Source organism: Sitophilus oryzae, unplaced genomic scaffold (genome assembly GCF_002938485.1).
Source record: "Sitophilus oryzae breed Bouriz unplaced genomic scaffold, Soryzae_2.0 scaffold_771_pilon_pilon, whole genome shotgun sequence".
Classification (NCBI taxonomy): Eukaryota; Metazoa; Arthropoda; class Insecta; order Coleoptera; family Curculionidae; genus Sitophilus; species Sitophilus oryzae.
In genome coordinates, this window is record NW_022147386.1 from 41,179 (window position 1) to 59,483 (window position 18,305).

Below are 18,305 nucleotides of genomic sequence, written 5' to 3' on the forward strand. Positions count from 1 at the left end.
ACTTAGAAGAAAACCAACCTGGTCCCATCCTAAACCTTGGGATGGGACCGATATTAGGAAATTAGCAGGATAACTTGAGCCCGTATTACAGCCAACAATAAACAATGGACCCAGCTACAAAGAGAGTATATGGCGAGGCTAGACCATAATTGGAAATGGCTAAAAATAAAAAAAAAATGATGATGATGATAATACCACTACTAAGGAGTCGACGGTCACTATCGTTTCTTTACAGAAGCGGTTAAGGTATTGTGGGTATTTGTATTCTGATTTTGCATTTAACTGAGACCTTTTACTAACCTCATTAATTTTTAATAACAAATGAAAAAAAAATCACGTACTATTTTCTAAACAATATTTTTTTATATTTTTATATAACGTCAATCTATGTTGAAATAAATGAATTAGTTAAAACTGATAAAACGTCCAAACCTACCACATTGTTCTGAACAGTGAGACCATTCGGTGACCAACCACGGACTTACAGCACTGCTTTGACTAGATAAACTGGAAGAACTTATTGTTGATATCCTCGACTGAGATTGGACGACATCCACTGCCCTTTTATTACCGCAAGGTTCCTGGTTACAGTACTCTGCGTGGATAGGCCTGTCTTCTGGATGACACTGTCCAGATGGACATGTCACAGTTCGACCTCGATGACCAGTACCACACGAAGCTGAACACTAAAAGTCATAATTTTTGTTAATGTAACACGAATAAATCACACAAACTAAAGCAATTACTTGTGACCATGGACCTACTGTCCAATCAACTTTCTTGGCTACTTGATTGTCGATAGATTGTGGTAACTCATTGTCCTGGAGTCCCTTGAAATATTCGCATTCTCTTTCTTGACAAGCCCGGGATTCTAAGCTGGGTTTAGGTTTGGGACACTGGGCTTCACTAACCACAATTATTTTTCCTAAATAAAAAATTTAACAATTATACCATATGTTATGTAGAGCATCTTAGTATATTATTGAGTTTGTATTAGAAATTTATAGAAAAAGACAATAATGATACGGCAAGGACCTAAAAATTTGAGGCATTAAAAGAAGTACCAAATTGGGAAATATATAATTCAAACTACGAACCGTTGAATTCACTTTTACACTGTGGAATAAATTGTTGGACTCCTTCTCCACATGAAACGGAACACTGGCCCCAAAATCCATCCCAGGAAGCTTTGATACATGGCTCAACGTTACAAGAAATGGGAGCCAAAGCTGGTGGGTCTAAATGAGCACATCGTTTTTCATTGACTGGGATTTGATGAGTTGCAGTAACCGTTCTGTAGCAAGTCCAATATAATTTTGGTACTGAAATATTTATCGCTTAAAATGTCAGTACGTTAATATACAAGCAAACATATTTAATCGACAAATTCTGTTCAAATCTGCAGTAAAAATCTGCCATTTAGAAAAAAAAGTGTCTGTATGAAAGAGCAATAATTCTAAAATATTAAGGTAAGTATTAATCTTACTCCACCGCAAGACTTGGTACAAGGCGTCAATCCTGTCACCTTCCAATGGAAGTACTTCCTTCTGATCCTAGTTCTTCTGTGACCAGGATGAATAGTGACTGGTTTGGGGTCATCTCTCTGATTGTTGAAAGCCACGCTAGGTGGAGCGATGTCCAGTCTTCTAGTATCCAAAGTTGGTTGTTCGGAAGGACTTGGTCGACGTAGAAGAGGCGGAGCTATCGCTGGTCCTTCAACTGGTACGGAATATCCGTATTTGATGCCAGGGTTAGCTTGGTATGTAACAATCTACAGATGTGAATTATAGAAAATGAGAATGTGCATTATAGAGAATTGAAAATATTTTAGAAGAATTATAAAAAAATAAATTCAATACGAAAAACAAAATTCTCGCAGAAACAAATGAATGAATACATGCTTCAACCTCAAAAAGTCATTACTAAGTTCTGCATTTGCTTAAGTACGCATAATATGAAAATTATGTTTTGTAATGAAAAAATAATCATGAATTTTCACCTTCTATCTCAAATCAGCATTTGTGTAAAAATTTATGTCTATACTAACAACTACAACCAAATACTACACCTCCGAAATCCATTTGTAGCATTTACTCTACTTACTGGTCTACCGTAGGTTTCCTCTAATAAGGGTGACTGCAATGACGTCCCGTAATCCTGTTAAAACATAACAATTGGTTAGCTTAGGTTATGTTTTAACAGCAGGATTACGGGACGTCGTTGCAGCCACCCTAAAGCGATTACATTTCCTCAAGCCATACAAAATCACAAATCATACCTATATAAGTCATCAAAATATTAGAGCACTGCTACAGAGGACCGGAGTAATGTATTATACAGGGTGCTATAAATTCGAGGTACGAGCATAGATATCTCGAAAACTGTAACAGATAAGAACATGGGTAAATTCGGGCAAAGTTGCTCTTTAGGATGTTCGCCAACATGCTATCAAAAAAGTTTTAATGATTTAAGGATTGCTTAGTTTTTTTTTTTTTTTTTTGGAAAATCAATTTTATTTTTTCCTGTACCTAGTTACTTTTCAGAAAATCGGAAAACTAATTGTGTATTCTCATAGCCACTTTATCAGGACTATCTAATCCTATTTTTAAATTTTGAAATTAACTAACAGTTTCTGAAATACATAGGCCTAGGTACTTATTTTTTTTTAATTTTTTTAATTTTTTTAATTTTATCAGCAGAGTTCAACGATATGCCACACTTATTTTTTTTTGTTTTGGACACGTTAACAACAATATTTAAACTAATTTCAAGTCCGGCTCTGGTTTTTGAATTAGTTAGCCTCATTATATTTATCGTAACAATATCGATGAGCGCTAATTAACAATGAATAACAAAAATCGAGCCAATTGAAAGTTTCAAATAAATAATATGGATGTCAGTATTTTAAAAAATATTATTTTTTAATTTCTGTATTATAAATTTGAAATCTCAGTGTACAATCTTATAATATGCTTAATATTAATCGTAATTATTATAAATAAAACTTCTACAAGCTAGTTTCTAATATTCTACATGTTCGAAAGCATCCTCCGTAATGCAGCACCATTTGTAATGCACAAATTTATTTTTTATTCAATTTTAAGTTTAGCCCTTTCAACAGATTTTCTTATAATTCCGAATGAATTTTGTACTCTTTCAATCCTACCAATGACGTCAAGAAATGCCCCCTAAAGGAGAATATTACTTTTAGACAGGTCCAGAAACCTCGCAGTCCATTATACTGCTCAACCATTTCCAATCCATCTTCCAGGGAAATTATTTGATTTTTTATATTATATTATATTTATATTATTTTATTGTATTTGATTTTCCGTATTCAATTTTTTACCACACGTTATTGTTAAATTTTAAAGCTCGTCAATATTGTTAGGATGCATATATTTAAGAAAAACAGACTTTGAGACATGAAGCATCAGCTTTCTTCACAGAACATTTTGGGATCTGGAAAGCCTTATCCTATGTCATCATGTCATCAATGAGGAATATAATCAATCTAGAGTTTTAATTGTTTCTGACTCTTTAAAAATCGTGTCTATAATTAATGACATATTTATCCATGATCCTCTGAATCAAAAAATTCAGACGCTTATTCTAGAGTGCATCGAAAAAGGAAACAAACTCATATTTGTATGGGTCCCAAGCCACACTCCGTAATTGATACTAGGCAACACAATGGCAGATGAAGCTGCTCAGCAAGCTGCTAGAAGAGATACTATTGATTTCCCTTATATTAGTAAATATGATCTTAAAGTACTACTGCATAAAAGAACAGAAAGGGAATGGCAGGATGAGTGGACAGGTAAACCTTCAAAGCTTTGCGCAATAAAACAGGATCCGTCAACCCCATCCTTACGTCTTGCACTAGGACGAGCGGCTGAATCTATAGTGCATCGTGTTCGTATTGGGCATACTGCGGTGACTCATGCATATCTGCTTAAAAGAGAAATACCTCCAATATGCATAGTCTGTGACAGGTGGATGACACTTCTTATGGGAGAACTGGCAATGGTTCAAAACTTGACTACAAGCGATTTTCTAGGAATCTTCCTTACCGATAAATTATTGACAAGAGTGACAGATAAAACCTTGACGTTCTTTCAGTATTACAGTTCATCTCTTTTTCTTTCTAAAGTGTGCGTTGAAAGGAGACAAAAACAATTTTTGGTGACCCATAATTTGTTATTTGAACACTTTTCTCCTTGTCGGGTCCTTGACGTTGACTTGTCGCCATTTTATTTTTTTTTGTTTACACGCTGCAGTTTGCTTTGCAAATTTAATACATAAATTATTTAGGCAAATATAGGTTTTTGATAAAACTCCTCGGACTAACGTGTAGGCAAGTGTTGATAAAAATATTTTTTTTTCATCTTAACATGCTCATTGTCATTCTCCTGATTTAGGTGACAGAAAAGGATCATCAAATCAAATTGAATTTTATATTTTTTCATACTAAGACCGATAGTAAAATATATATTTTATGGATACCTTCCTAAATATCAACGAGATGAGCCATCGGAAGAAAGGGACCATAGTACAAAACAGAAAGGTGATCTTTTTTCTTGCCACTTAGGATATTGAAATTATTATATACTGTAGTCGTGTTCGGCATTATGCTCTGAGAAATATAGATAAACAAAGAACAACAGATATAAAGCATCCCAGAGGAAAAGAGAGGCAATACCTGTACTCTCTCTGATATTTGTGAAAGTTGCGGCAAAGTATTGTTGTAATTGTCATTTTTTTGATCTACCTGAAAACTTCGAGCAAAAAGATGACACTTTCAACAATACCCTGACAGATATCAGAGACGATACAGATTTTTCCTCTCTTTTCCCCTGGAATACTTAATTTATTATTCTTTGTTTATCTAGATTTCTCAGAGCACCATGAACGAACTCAGCTTGTATGTTTGAAATAATCGTCCATTTGGCTTAAAAATGATGATCGATGACATTTCCCATATAATTTTACTTTCAAAATTATGATATATATCTTCATTTCTAAGCCATCTATGACGCCATTTTTTTCAGTTTTGTTATAATTAATTTTGTCTCTTGATCTACTTGTAACATTATTCTTTTAGTTTTATTCATTTATTGTGGTGAAATTAATTTCTGTTGTATATTTGATATTGATATTAAACATATTTTTAAAAAATGGTGTATTTTTTGTGTTTTTATGTATGTCATATTTAAAAATAAATGAAGAACTATTTTTTTTTTATTTTTTTAAACTTCCCGCCATGCGTGACAATCTAGTCCGTAGTTCCTACAAGCGATATTAGGGTCGCTAGTAGCAGTAGACTTTGTCAACAGTGTCAAATTTAAACGTCAATTTCACTTTCCAATATTTAGCAAGGCGCTAGCACTTCTTCTTGTGTATGTGTTTTGTGGTCTGTGATGTCGAGTTGACAGTAACTCACATTATATGTGAATGTCCTCAATATACGGTAGAAAGAAATAGATTCGATATACGTGGTGAAATTCGTAAAAATTTAACTGAAAAAGAAAGAATTAAAAATATTTTGAAATTTATGATGTGTGATAACTCGCCTGTGATACTCTAATCCAGCTGTGATACAGTTCGTCTGTTGGATCTGTGTCTATGAAAGGAATGCGGACAAAAAACATTTAAATAAACAGCAATATATTTTATACGTCGACTTAACGAGTACGTCACCGCAAATCGCTCCGCCCACTCATTTTATTGGCTACTTGCAAATTTGTCGAATTTTTATTGATGGGACGCGTCGTCTAATTTTTTTACGAAAAACATCGAGAGAATATCGTTTCCCCTCTCACAGATACCCCGTAGCCATAGAACGGATAGACGCACTGTACTGTGATGTAAATAATTACTTATTTTTCTTGTTGTTTGTCTTTTTTTGTTTCTCTATTTTTTGTGTTTAATTTTTTTTTATCTTTTTGTCCACTCAACTTGAAATGTTAATGTCAATGCAGATTTTTAAATTTTGAATTGTCCTTGTAAGAGTGGACCCCTTGAGGATATTGAGATAGATCCCTGTAATTGCATTGTTAACAATAACGAGTTGTATATGGCTAATGATTCTAGTGATCGATGCCTAGAAAAAAAAAACAGAGCCATACTTGAAATTCGTTTAAATAATTTGCTTCCAAGTGCCCGAAACAAAATAAAAATATTAAGTGTGGCATATCACATAACGTGTGGTAAAACAAAGGATACTGAAAATCAAATACAACAAAATAATAAAAAATAATATAAATATCGTTGCACTCAAGAGACCGAATTCTTTTAAATCTTGAAAAAAAAATTGCAGTTCCGTATTAAAACAAAATAAGTTGGCCAATATGTCTCACAAATAATTATCAGTTAATTTGAAAATCTAAAAATACTATCAGGTAGCCACGATAAAATGGGTATGAGAATGTGCAATTAATTTATGGATTTTCTAAAAAGTAACGACAGGAAAAAATAAAATTGATTTTAAACCAACCCAAAAAATCGTTTTTTTTTCCAAATGACTCGTCAAACCTTGAAATTTTTGAAACTTTTTTGATGGCATCTTCGTGAACATCCTTAGGTGCAAATTTGCCCTAACCACAAATTAACCATGTTCGTATCTATTACTTTTCCGAGGTAGTAATTAACCATGTTTGTAGTTTCCGAGATACCAATGCTCGTACCTCGAATTTGTAGCACCCTATATAGAAGATAATATATTATCCACTTCTGGATGTCTTATTGGGCTTACAAAATATACTATAAGATATTTGGCCAATGCAATTATAAATATCATATATGTAGAAGTACGATTTAGGAGCCGATACAGTATAGACTACTTTCCTCTACAGGGTCCAGCAATAGTGCGTCGGGCATCTGTAGCTCCTGGAATAAAAAACTTTTGTTTAAGTTTAAACCTAAACTATGTACCAGGATGTATTTCAGGAAAATATTTTCGGTTCTACAGGGTGGCTCAAAAAAATTTGAGTGGATCGAAATGATTTTTAGCCGACCATACCAACAGGTATGGTAGGCTATTAAGATCGGCAAAAAAAAGTTTTTTTAATTTCACTCAATATGAGTTATTTGGGTCATAAATGACCTAAATACAAAATATTTTCATGGTGTCTGTCTGTCCGTCTGTAACACGATAACTCAAAAACCGCTAAACCGCTTTTAACCAAATTTGGCACAAAAATACTGTGGCACCCGAGAATGGCCATTAGTTTTTGGTGGGGTTGGGGGGTTGGTAAGAGGGTAGGGGAGGGGGTTAAAAATTTTAAAAAATCGTAACTCCAAAATCACAGTAGCTAGCGAAACGCAGTTTTCAATTTAAGATTAGGAATAATATTTGCAACAAAATTTGTAATAACATCAAAATCAGTCAAAGTCGCAGTTTTCCAGATATTCCGTGTTTCCGTAGTCTGTTTTTGAGAAAATCCGTGTGAAGAACTCCAAACCATCGGACGCGACCCCAGGTGGTGGATAGGGGAAATAACCGCGGACCAAAATTGGAAAAAATCCTTTACTTTGAAACTAAAAGGGCTGCCTACCAACTTTTTATTAACATATGTTAGTATGGGCGGCTATACGTGCCCCCGGCGCCAATTTTTTTTAAACGGAACACCCTGTATATTATTGCATTTTTGGCTTCCTTTCAGATCACTTTACATAATCCTAAGATATGAATAAATATATTTTGATATTTTTCAACCTTCATTAAACAAAATATTACAAATACAAGAACTGTCCTGTGAAATCAAAACTATATTAGATATTTAATTTAGATGACCTATACGTACTTTGGTGTAAATATCGTAATCTTAAATCATACAGGAAGTTCAAAATTCTACGCCAAACTTTCTAAAATATAAACTAATATTCCTTTGTTTTTTTTAATGATACACCCTGTATATTATTTTTTTATTAGATGGAGAATTAAAAAATGAACTTTTTTTGCATTTAAAGTATTTCAACATTTTTAATGGTTTCGCAGATACACGCAGTATTATTTCATATGGCTCTCTCAACGGTAAAATACGAGAGAAAAATCATTGGGTGGCTTTTATAAAAATTTACTATGGAAAATACCATATAAAATATAAAACAGCGAATATCTGCAAAACCGTTGAAAATTTTGAAATGCTATAAATACAAAAAATTTTCATTTTTTAATTTTCCATCTATTGAAAAAATAATATATAGGGTGTTCTATTTAAAAAAACGAAGAAAAAATATTTTATATTTTAGAAAGTTTGGCATACAATTTTGAACATCCTGTATGATTTACGATTACCATATTTACAGCAAAGTAAATACAGACCATCTAAAGTAAATATGTAATATAGTTTTGATTTCAGGACAGTTCTTGTATTTTTAATATTTTTTTTTTCACAAAGGCTGAAAAAATGTATATCTGAACCTTTCGAAATATATTTACTCATATCTTAGGATTATGTAAAGTGATCTGAAAAGAAGCCAAAAATGCAATAATATGCAATAATATACAGGTACCTTATTTACAGCAAAGTAAGTACAGACCATCTAAAGTAAATATGTAATATAGTTTTGATTTCAGGACAGTTCTTGTATTTTTAATATTTTTTTTTTTTCACAAAGGCTGAAAAATGTATATCTGAACCTCTCGAAATATATTTACTCATATCTTAGGATTATGTAAAGTGATCTGAAAAGAAGCCAAAAATGCAATAATATGCAATAATATACAGGTACCTTATTTACAGCAAAGTAAGTACAGACCATCTAAAGTAAATATGTAATATAGTTTTGATTTCAGGACAGTTCTTGTATTTTTAATATTTTTTTTCACAAAGGCTGAAAAATGTATATCTGAACCTCTCGAAATATATTTACTCATATCTTAGGATTATGTAAAGTGATCTGAAAAGAAGCCAAAAATGCAATAATATGATATAATATACAGGTACCTTATTTACAGCAAAGTAAGTACAGACCATCTAAAGTAAATATGTAATATAGTTTTGATTTCAGGACAGTTCTTGTATTTTTAATATTTTTTTTTCACAAAGGCTGAAAAATGTATATCTGAACCTCTCGAAATATATTTACTCATATCTTAGGATTATGTAAAGTGATCTAAAAAGAAGCCAAAAATGCAATAATATGATATAATATACAGGTACCTTATTTACAGCAAAGTAAGTACAGACCATCTAAAGTAAATATGTAATATAGTTTTGATTTCAGGACAGTTCTTGTATTTTTAATATTTTTTTTCACAAAGGCTGAAAAATGTATATCTGAACCTCTCGAAATATATTTACTCATATCTTAGGATTATGTAAAGTGATCTGAAAAGAAGCCAAAAATGCAATAATATGCAATAATATACAGGTACCTCATTTACAGCAAAGTAAGTACAGACCATCTAAAGTAAATATGTAATATAGTTTTGATTTCAGGACAGTTCTTGTATTTTTAATATTTTTTTTTTCACAAAGGCTGAAAAATGTATATCTGAACCTCTCGAAATATATTTACTCATATCTTAGGATTATGTAAAGTGATCTGAAAAGAAGCCAAAAATGCAATAATATGCAATAATATACAGGTACCTTATTTACAGCAAAGTAAGTACAGACCATCTAAAGTAAATATGTAATATAGTTTTGATTTCAGGACAGTTCTTGTATTTTTAATATTTTTTTTTCACAAAGGCTGAAAAATGTATATCTGAACCTCTCGAAATATATTTACTCATATCTTAGGATTATGTAAAGTGATCTGAAAAGAAGCCAAAAATGCAATAATATGCAATAATATACAGGTACCTTATTTACAGCAAAGTAAGTACAGACCATCTAAAGTAAATATGTAATATAGTTTTGATTTCAGGACAGTTCTTGTATTTTTAATATTTTTTTTTTTTTCACAAAGGCTGAAAAATGTATATCTGAACCTCTCGAAATATATTTACTCATATCTTAGGATTATGTAAAGTGATCTGAAAAGAAGCCAAAAATGCAATAATATGCAATAATATACAGGTACCTTATTTACAGCAAAGTAAGTACAGACCATCTAAAGTAAATATGTAATATAGTTTTGATTTCAGGACAGTTCTTGTATTTTTAATATTCTTTTTCACAAAGGCTGAAAAATGTATATCTGAACCTATCGAAATATATTTACTCATATCTTAGGATTATGTAAAGTGATCTGAAAAGAAGCCAAAAATGCAATAATATACAGGGTGTTCCATTTAAAAAACATCATCCCGATCCACTCAGACTTTTTTGAGCCACCCTATAGAAGTTAAAATATTTTCCTGAAATACATCCTAGAACATACTTTAGATTTGCAATTGAACAAAATTTCTAAATGCCCCACGCATTATTGCCGGACCCTGTATAAAGATTAAAATTTACCTCTTAGATATTTTAGTTACTTTAGAAAACAAAATTACCATTATATCAACTGGAAACGGTAAGGGTCCTGGTGCTGTTACTGTCTCCAAAGATGTCCCATCCTGGCTTATATAAGAAAATCTCGTCCCTGCAACTTCAAACGACTTGCTGGGACTAAATTTCCAATCTCCGTTGAGGATGTAAGACCCATTAGACACTTTTAAAGCTGAAAAGTCAAGAAAAATGCAAAAATCAACAAGACTTGATAAAATTAAAACTAATAAAACGTATATCTCAGGCTAAAATAGCTTCATTAATCCTAGAAAGCAGGAACAAACAAGCGTAGAAAATCTTGAGCATATTTGCATTTTATATCGCGTCTCAGGCTTAATTCTTGAACTAACATGTTATTACTTATGCAAAGTTCGAACGATTATCTAAATTATCGTTGATATATAGACCTCCTAGAGAGAGCTAAGGGTAATTATATTGCGTACCTAATTTTTTTAGGAATAGCAAAAAAAATGGAATGGAATGTGAAAGCAAATTTTGAACGGTTTTAGACAAAAAGGCATACACGCTAAACTAGAGGCATCAATATTTTAGCAACAACATCAATATCACATATCACGCTTTAAGAGATTCACAATATAAGAATAACTCAAACCCTGGACATAATGTCTTTCCAGATTTATATATTCTCCCTTTAAACAGAAAATTCATCACAGATCACAGGAAAAAGTTGTTTAAAATTCAAATATTGAGAAGAACAATTTTTTGATGAATTTTTGGCGAATTCGTAAAAGGGATACATATTTCTTTTTTAGTTTCAGTCACTTAATATACACTCAGATGCAAAATAAACGCAACGGAATTTTTTTCGTCATATTTAACGTGTTATTGTTATACGTTTTTTATTTTAAATCCTATTTTTATGATTTTTTAGCAAATTGTATATATAAATATAGGGAAATTAAATAACTTTGGTTGCACATCATAATACGACCACCAACAAACTCCATAAGACGACGCGACGCATGGCATGGTATCATTGATGACGGTGTGCAACCAAAGTTGTTTTAATGTCCCTTTATATCAACTTTTATTTGTAAATTTCAATTCTCAGCTTTTCATAAACTTTAGTATTTGGGTTATTATACAGGAATAATCGAAAGGGTTGTTCTTTACCTTAAGTTTAAAACACCCTGTGCAATATTTTCATTGCGCAATAACTTACCACCAACAATTTGTAATTTTTCTCAATTATCATTACTTAGTGATTATATTTTTCAATATGACAAGATGGCTTTGGTGACTATTGTTGTAATTGTATATCTGCCATTGAATTGGTACTTAGTAGAGATACGTAAACAAAATCTCAAATCGCAACTCCTAAAAATTGAAACTCGCAGATAGAAGGTTAAATTACGATCCTAGTTTACAAAATCACAATCGCTGTAAAAAAAAATGAAAATCGCAAATCGCAACAAGGTCGCAAATCGCAGCTCTAGTAATATAGCTGCGATATGGCTGCGATAATAGCTCTAGTAATATTGGTTGCCTAAATTGAAACTCGCTAATCGAAGAAATCGCAATCTCGCTGAATCGCAGTTGGCGATTTTTTGCTCATCTCTAAAACTTAGTGTCAAAGAATTTGCAAAAACCATTGCTCTTGTTGAACATGGCCGAAATTATGAATATGTGGCTAGAGTGCTACACACTCATCACTCTACGATCAAAATGGTAGTTCAACTATTTTTATACATTTTAACATGACAATTATAGCAGCCAGAGAAGATAAGGTTATTTTTTCCATACTTTGCTTCTATACTAATTCAATACAGTTATATTTTATTAAGATCGTTAATTCTAGTATTGTTAATAATGTTTATTAAAACCAAGACTGTATCGTTACTCTTTAACGTTTTTTAAATTTCAATATAGAGTTCTAATGCGATGCCAATGTGACATTACGATGATAGTCACCAAAGCCACCTCCTCACATTGAAAAATATCATCAAAAAGTAATGATTATTAAAAAAATTGCAAACTGTTGGTAGCAAATTCGTTTCGCTCTTAAAAATTAACCAAGGCATGTGTTGATATGTGCCAAAAAACAAAATGCTCAGAAGACATGCATTCTGATCGAAAAATAATGTTTTATGAATATTTGGCTACCAAATTATTGCACAGGGTGATTTAAACGTAGCGTAGGTTAAAAAAAAACAAGCTTTTGATTAAGTTTAATAAGCCAAATACTAAAGCTTATAAAAACTGAGTTTACGAATTAAAATTTATATATTTATATGCAATTTTCTAAAAAACTCATGAAAATAGGGCTTAAAATAAAAAAAAAAACTATAATAATGTAAATTGGACGGAAAATATTTTCGCTGCGTTTTTTTACATCTGTGTGTATTTTGAAGATGAGAAGTTATTTTGTAATAAATTTATAATCATTTTAAAGTTAGTATAATAAAGCTTGGGCTGGAACTCTTGGTGGTACAACAGCAAAATAAAACAGTAATTCACAACAATACACCAAAACACTATTTTTAACACTGTAACACTTCGCTAACTGTTATTCATTCAGTAGAGGGTAAAAGCGCATCTGATAATATGAGTTAAACGGGCGTTTAGTGTTTTGGTGTATTTTGGTAAATTAGTTTTATTTTGTAAAAAATAATGGTAGAAGTCTTTTTAAGTAGAAGCGGGTGTTATTACTTTAGATACTAGTACCATATAATCGGAAAAAACGGCGTCAAAGACTGCTGAGAATGACAATCGATGATAATTTTGGCGAGATCAATCTCTAGACGTCATTTACTAAAAAATGATATTTACTACTACTACGACTAATTTGTCATAAATTAACACTAATTATACATCGATTAAAAAGGATAGAACGTTTCCAGACATTTTACAAATCTATTTCGAAGAAATTATTTCTCCTCGAATTTTAAACTACTCCATTTAAAATCATATTTACTCACTATAAAAATAAATTGCAACCTTCTTAAGGCCTATGATGTTTTACCTCGCCGAAATTATCATCGATTGTCATTCCCAGCCAACTTTGACGCCGTTTTTTTCGAATCGTATGGTATTATTAAATATTACATATTTACTAGTGGTAATAAGATTGTTAATTTACCTATTAAATTTCTGGTATGTTTGAGTTGTTGGACGTGTAATCCACAAGCACCTGCTGGAACCTGGGCTACCAATGAGTACCCTGGCGGTAGATCTGGACGAGTGTAGATACCGTTGATGCCTCTACAAGCTCCTCTGAGACAGGAATGGCATACTTCTTGAATATTCTCGTCACTACCACCAACCACTCCCTGGGCATTTACACTCTGCAAAAGAATGAGAAAGCATTCTGTTAGTAATGGAATTAAACAGAGACCTAACTACTATTTAGGTTTTAAAATAATTCACCCCTTCAACTCTATTCAATCCCAGAGCTAACCTCGTACTCTTACCTGGATAATTTAAAGAATAATTTTATTTTTAGTTTAAAATATAGGCTATCCTATCACACATATATCCTTATAACTTTGTTATTTTTTTCATATAAAATAACAAAATTTAAGTATGTTAATATATGATATAAATCGGAGTTGATTGACGTATTCAAATATTTTCGGTAGCCTTCTGTTTCACCGGAAAATTACGATAACTTTTGATTTTTAAACGGGACCTTCAGTATTTTTTGACTTTATTTCATAGAAAATAATATTCTGAATAGAATGACCCATATGTCATATGTCAATTTTTAATATTTTCAGTTAAAAAAAATAGCATTTTAAATTTCAACTGAAATCGAGAGTCATTAAATAAAACTAATAAAACCATTAAAAAAAATAAAAACTAATAAAACCATTAGTTATTAATCAAGGAGCTTTGGAAAAATAGACCTGATCGTCTAATGTTTTCTGTTTCTTTTCCTGGCCGCATTAGCCCAATCAATGATGCCCAAATCGCATTTTTAATCATAACTATTTTTTTTTAATGGAATGAGAGTGTCTCAAAACATATTTGGAAAAGCATTTTTTACAAATAATTTGGTACCACATGGTATTTCGAGTCAAATTGTCGTTACATTTATTTTATGGCCATGTCTATAATAGTAAAGGTACCATTTAAAAATCAAAAGTTGTAGTTATTTCTGGTGAAACAGGAAATAAACGAAATCAACTCTACGAACGACTAAACGTCAATCAATTCTCATTTATGTCATATACTAACATACCAATGTCGTTTTTGATTTGCAAAAAATAAAAAAGTTGTAGGGGCGCCTCTAAAAAAAAGCTATAGGGGCCCACTTTAACACCCGGTATATGTATACTATTTAAGTAATTATTGTAACCTATTTTCGACCTCTACTACTCTTCTATATATATACCACGTATAATATCAAATTACATAATTATTTCAATAATTCTATGTAAGTAAATAATACCATAATAGAAAAACAAGATTCAATTCAGTAGAAAATTAAAACCAATATAGTTAAATAAGTTAAAATGAAAAATAAACCTAACAAGCTGTTAAAATATCTTAATAATTGTTTGGGTTTCTATGAAACCACAGATAACACATACCTACTATGTTACCTGTGATGAAACTCGATATTAATTTTTGCTTCTTGAATGAATATGCCATATAAACAGATGTTATACATGAATAGTAAAATTTTATTATAATGAAGGACATTAGATTTAGCGACAGAACATTTACTTTGACACGTATATTTATATCGTTCTTTATGCTAAATATTTATCTAATGCTGATTTATTAATGAATATATTAATAAAAATATATTTTTAAATTAATTATAAAACAGAATTAATAAACGTAAAGCCAACATCATCTCTTAGAAATGATCAAGAAAATAGCAGTACAAATTGATTAGAAGTAGCTACTATTATAAAAACAAAAAGAATAAAAGCACAAAACTACGAAATAATTCTTAGAGATACATCTCTTAAACTAAAAATTCTTTTTAATTTTTACTTCCTTTTATTGATTATGAATCAATAAAATTACAATACGAAGACATTTTGTAGAAAACTGATTGTAATTTTCTAATAATATTTGAATAATCTTACTACCATAAGAAATCGCTATTATTAATAATTAAATAATAATAATAAAAACGTTTAAGTTAACAGTGACAGAAAAGTTCATAACCGCTTTATATCATTTATTGATACTTACATTGAAGTATACCGAAGGTTTTAGAAAAATCATTTTACAAAAATTCAAAGTACTTATCATTTACCATGAAAACAAAAGCCCTTTGTTTCAGTATATTATTCAGGCTCTCGCAGTGTTGGTATAATCTAAACCGAGCTTTAGTTATGGCGAATTTTTCACACACGCACGTCTGAAGTGTCAAATTAGCCATGCCACGTGCAATAATGCCTTCATTATATTGTGGCATTCGAGAAAAAATAAGGTATCGGATCACAGAACTCTTTATACCATAAATATATTAACTATAGACACGTCTTTTGCAATCTATACTCCAAACTAATGTAATGCCATTAATAACTTTATAATATTATATTTACACTTTAACCTTTTTTTAGCATACTTATTACTTGTTTAAACTCTCAACTTTGACCTAAATATAATTAGAACATCTGCATTGAGTGGATATCCTAAAGCATTCTGCACCAAATTTAAATTTTCTGTCAGTACTGACAGTGTTTCCACCAGTAAGTATAATAGTATCCAAAACATCCATAAGCAAATTAAAAAATACCCAATTATTTAAAAACAGATTTTATCCAGTGTCGCCCATCAGCTACGAAACCGTGTTTCGACGTCTGGAAACTCTGTCGGTTGTGACGATTGACTGTCTGGAAACTCTGTCGTGCAGATAAATGTATAAAGGGGTATTAAAACTTGCTGGTCTATTTTAAATATTTATTTTACATAAAAACTTCGTTATTTCAAATACAGCACTATGTATTTTCGTCGAAGCAGATCTAAATGCTCTTTCAAACTATATTAGGGTTTCCTATATCTATCTGGCTCAGATTTTGAATAAAAAGCGATTTTTCAATAAAATGGCAATCAAGATGGCTGGTGTCGCCATGGCAATTTGCTAGTGACAGTTTAGGAGCTATTTTCAAAATCGACATTAGTTTTATAAACTTTATTTAAATTTATAACAATTTACTTTTATTTAATTTACCTACTAGAAGAAATAATAAATACTTATTGTAGGTAAATTAAATAAAAATAACCCGTCATAAATTTAAATAAAGTCCATAAACTAGTGTCGATTTTGAAAATATCTACTAGGTGTCACTAGAAAATTGTTATTGCGACACCAGCCATTTTGATTTTTGACACCAGCCAATTTTATTGAAAAATCGTTTTTTATTCAAAGTCTGAGCCAGATAGGTATAGGAAACCCTAATATAGTTTGAAAGATCATTTAAATCTGCTTCGACTTATTCAGAAAAATACATAGTACTGTATTTGATATAACGAAGTTTTTATGTAAAATAAATATTTAAAATAGACCAGCAATTTTTGATACCCCTGTATAAATTTAAAGAAGCAATCAATTTTTTTAGTAAGATTTATTTCTCTGGCTTGAAAGTCAGCACAAGAATTAATTTTGAAAAGTAATGTACATGGTGTTGATAAATTTTTATATTATAGCAAGTACATTTAAATATCTTTAAATATCTCAAAAACCAAAGCATTTAAACATATTAAACCGTTATAATAAATACCTTATTTTATGCCCAAGAATCCATAAATGAAATAAAATACCGTGTGTGTGTCCCATAAGAAAAAATATAACTTTGGTATGGATCTTAGTTCTGACACACCCTGTACATTTCAAAATAATTTTAAATTATGTACATTGCCCTCCCACATATAGGTACCCATGAAATATTTTGTTTCTACATCTTTCCGTTTTCGTATAATAAACCGAGGTGAATGAGGTGCGCCACCCTATATTGAAATTTGGGTAAATGCCTGATGTTTTGCCTCCCGTATACGTATACGCAAGTATGTTTAATTTCTTAAATTAACGTACTATAATAAATATTAACAACAATAATTTAATTATTAATAATTAATTTTTGTTATCATATTTATCTCACCCTACAAAGACTGCACAACAGTACCATAGTCAGAATTGTACATGGAACATACAGCACAATGCCGACAGTTCAATTTCGGTTAGGTGAATAATCGAATTTTACAAGGCGGTTCTCCGACGAAATCTTTTCTCAATGGGTATACAGTGTGTCCCAGGCTGAGAGTGCATTAGAAGTTTCTCGAGAACTACAATACCTAGATCGGAGATTTTTTGCATATCATTGTTTTACAACGAGATCTATCGATTAAAAATATTTTCAATATGGCGGCACTTCCGGAAATACCGGAAGTTAACAGCAACTTTCTTATTTTAAATGGGTACCCCCATTTTTTATTACATATTTAAATTCTCTGTAATATTTCATGAATTTTGATATTAAACACTCTATACCGAACATTAACCGTTTTTGAGAAAAAAAATATTTAAAATTTTTGAACGAAAAAAACTGCTTGTCAAAAATATGTGTATAGCCTAAGAGCCCTTGCACACACCGGCAAAATCGGTGCCGGAAACGGCGCCGGCTTTGCACACGTTCCAACAGTTGCATTTAATTCTATTGCATTTGCCGGTCCATGCCTATTTTACCGGATCGGAGTATATGTGAAGAGGCTAATTTATTTATATTGCAATCGACTTCAGCTCCGACACCGGCACCGATTTTGCCGGTGTGTGTGCATGCGCTCTAAAAGTCAAATTTAGTGATTACCACAGTCACTGTGACATAAAAAGAAGACATGTGGCTATCTATTTCGAAAATGAAATTATTCGAATGTCATATA

The 18,305-nt window shown here is 31.3% G+C and overlaps 1 protein-coding gene across 1 annotated transcript in view; it reads right to left on the minus strand.

Moving 5' to 3' along the window:
* Positions 1-404: 404 nt before the first annotated feature.
* The window catches only part of LOC115888504 (thrombospondin type-1 domain-containing protein 4-like), a 194,842-nt gene continuing 176,941 nt past the window's right edge, over positions 405-18,305 (minus strand). The window contains exons 7-12 of the mRNA XM_030908253.1: positions 13,546-13,750; positions 10,451-10,617; positions 1,492-1,771; positions 1,098-1,322; positions 747-925; positions 405-686 (exon numbers count right to left, since the gene is read on the minus strand). Coding sequence (XP_030764113.1) covers positions 405-686; positions 747-925; positions 1,098-1,322; positions 1,492-1,771; positions 10,451-10,617; positions 13,546-13,750 — 1,338 coding nt within the window. The remainder of the gene's footprint in view (positions 687-746; positions 926-1,097; positions 1,323-1,491; positions 1,772-10,450; positions 10,618-13,545; positions 13,751-18,305) is intronic.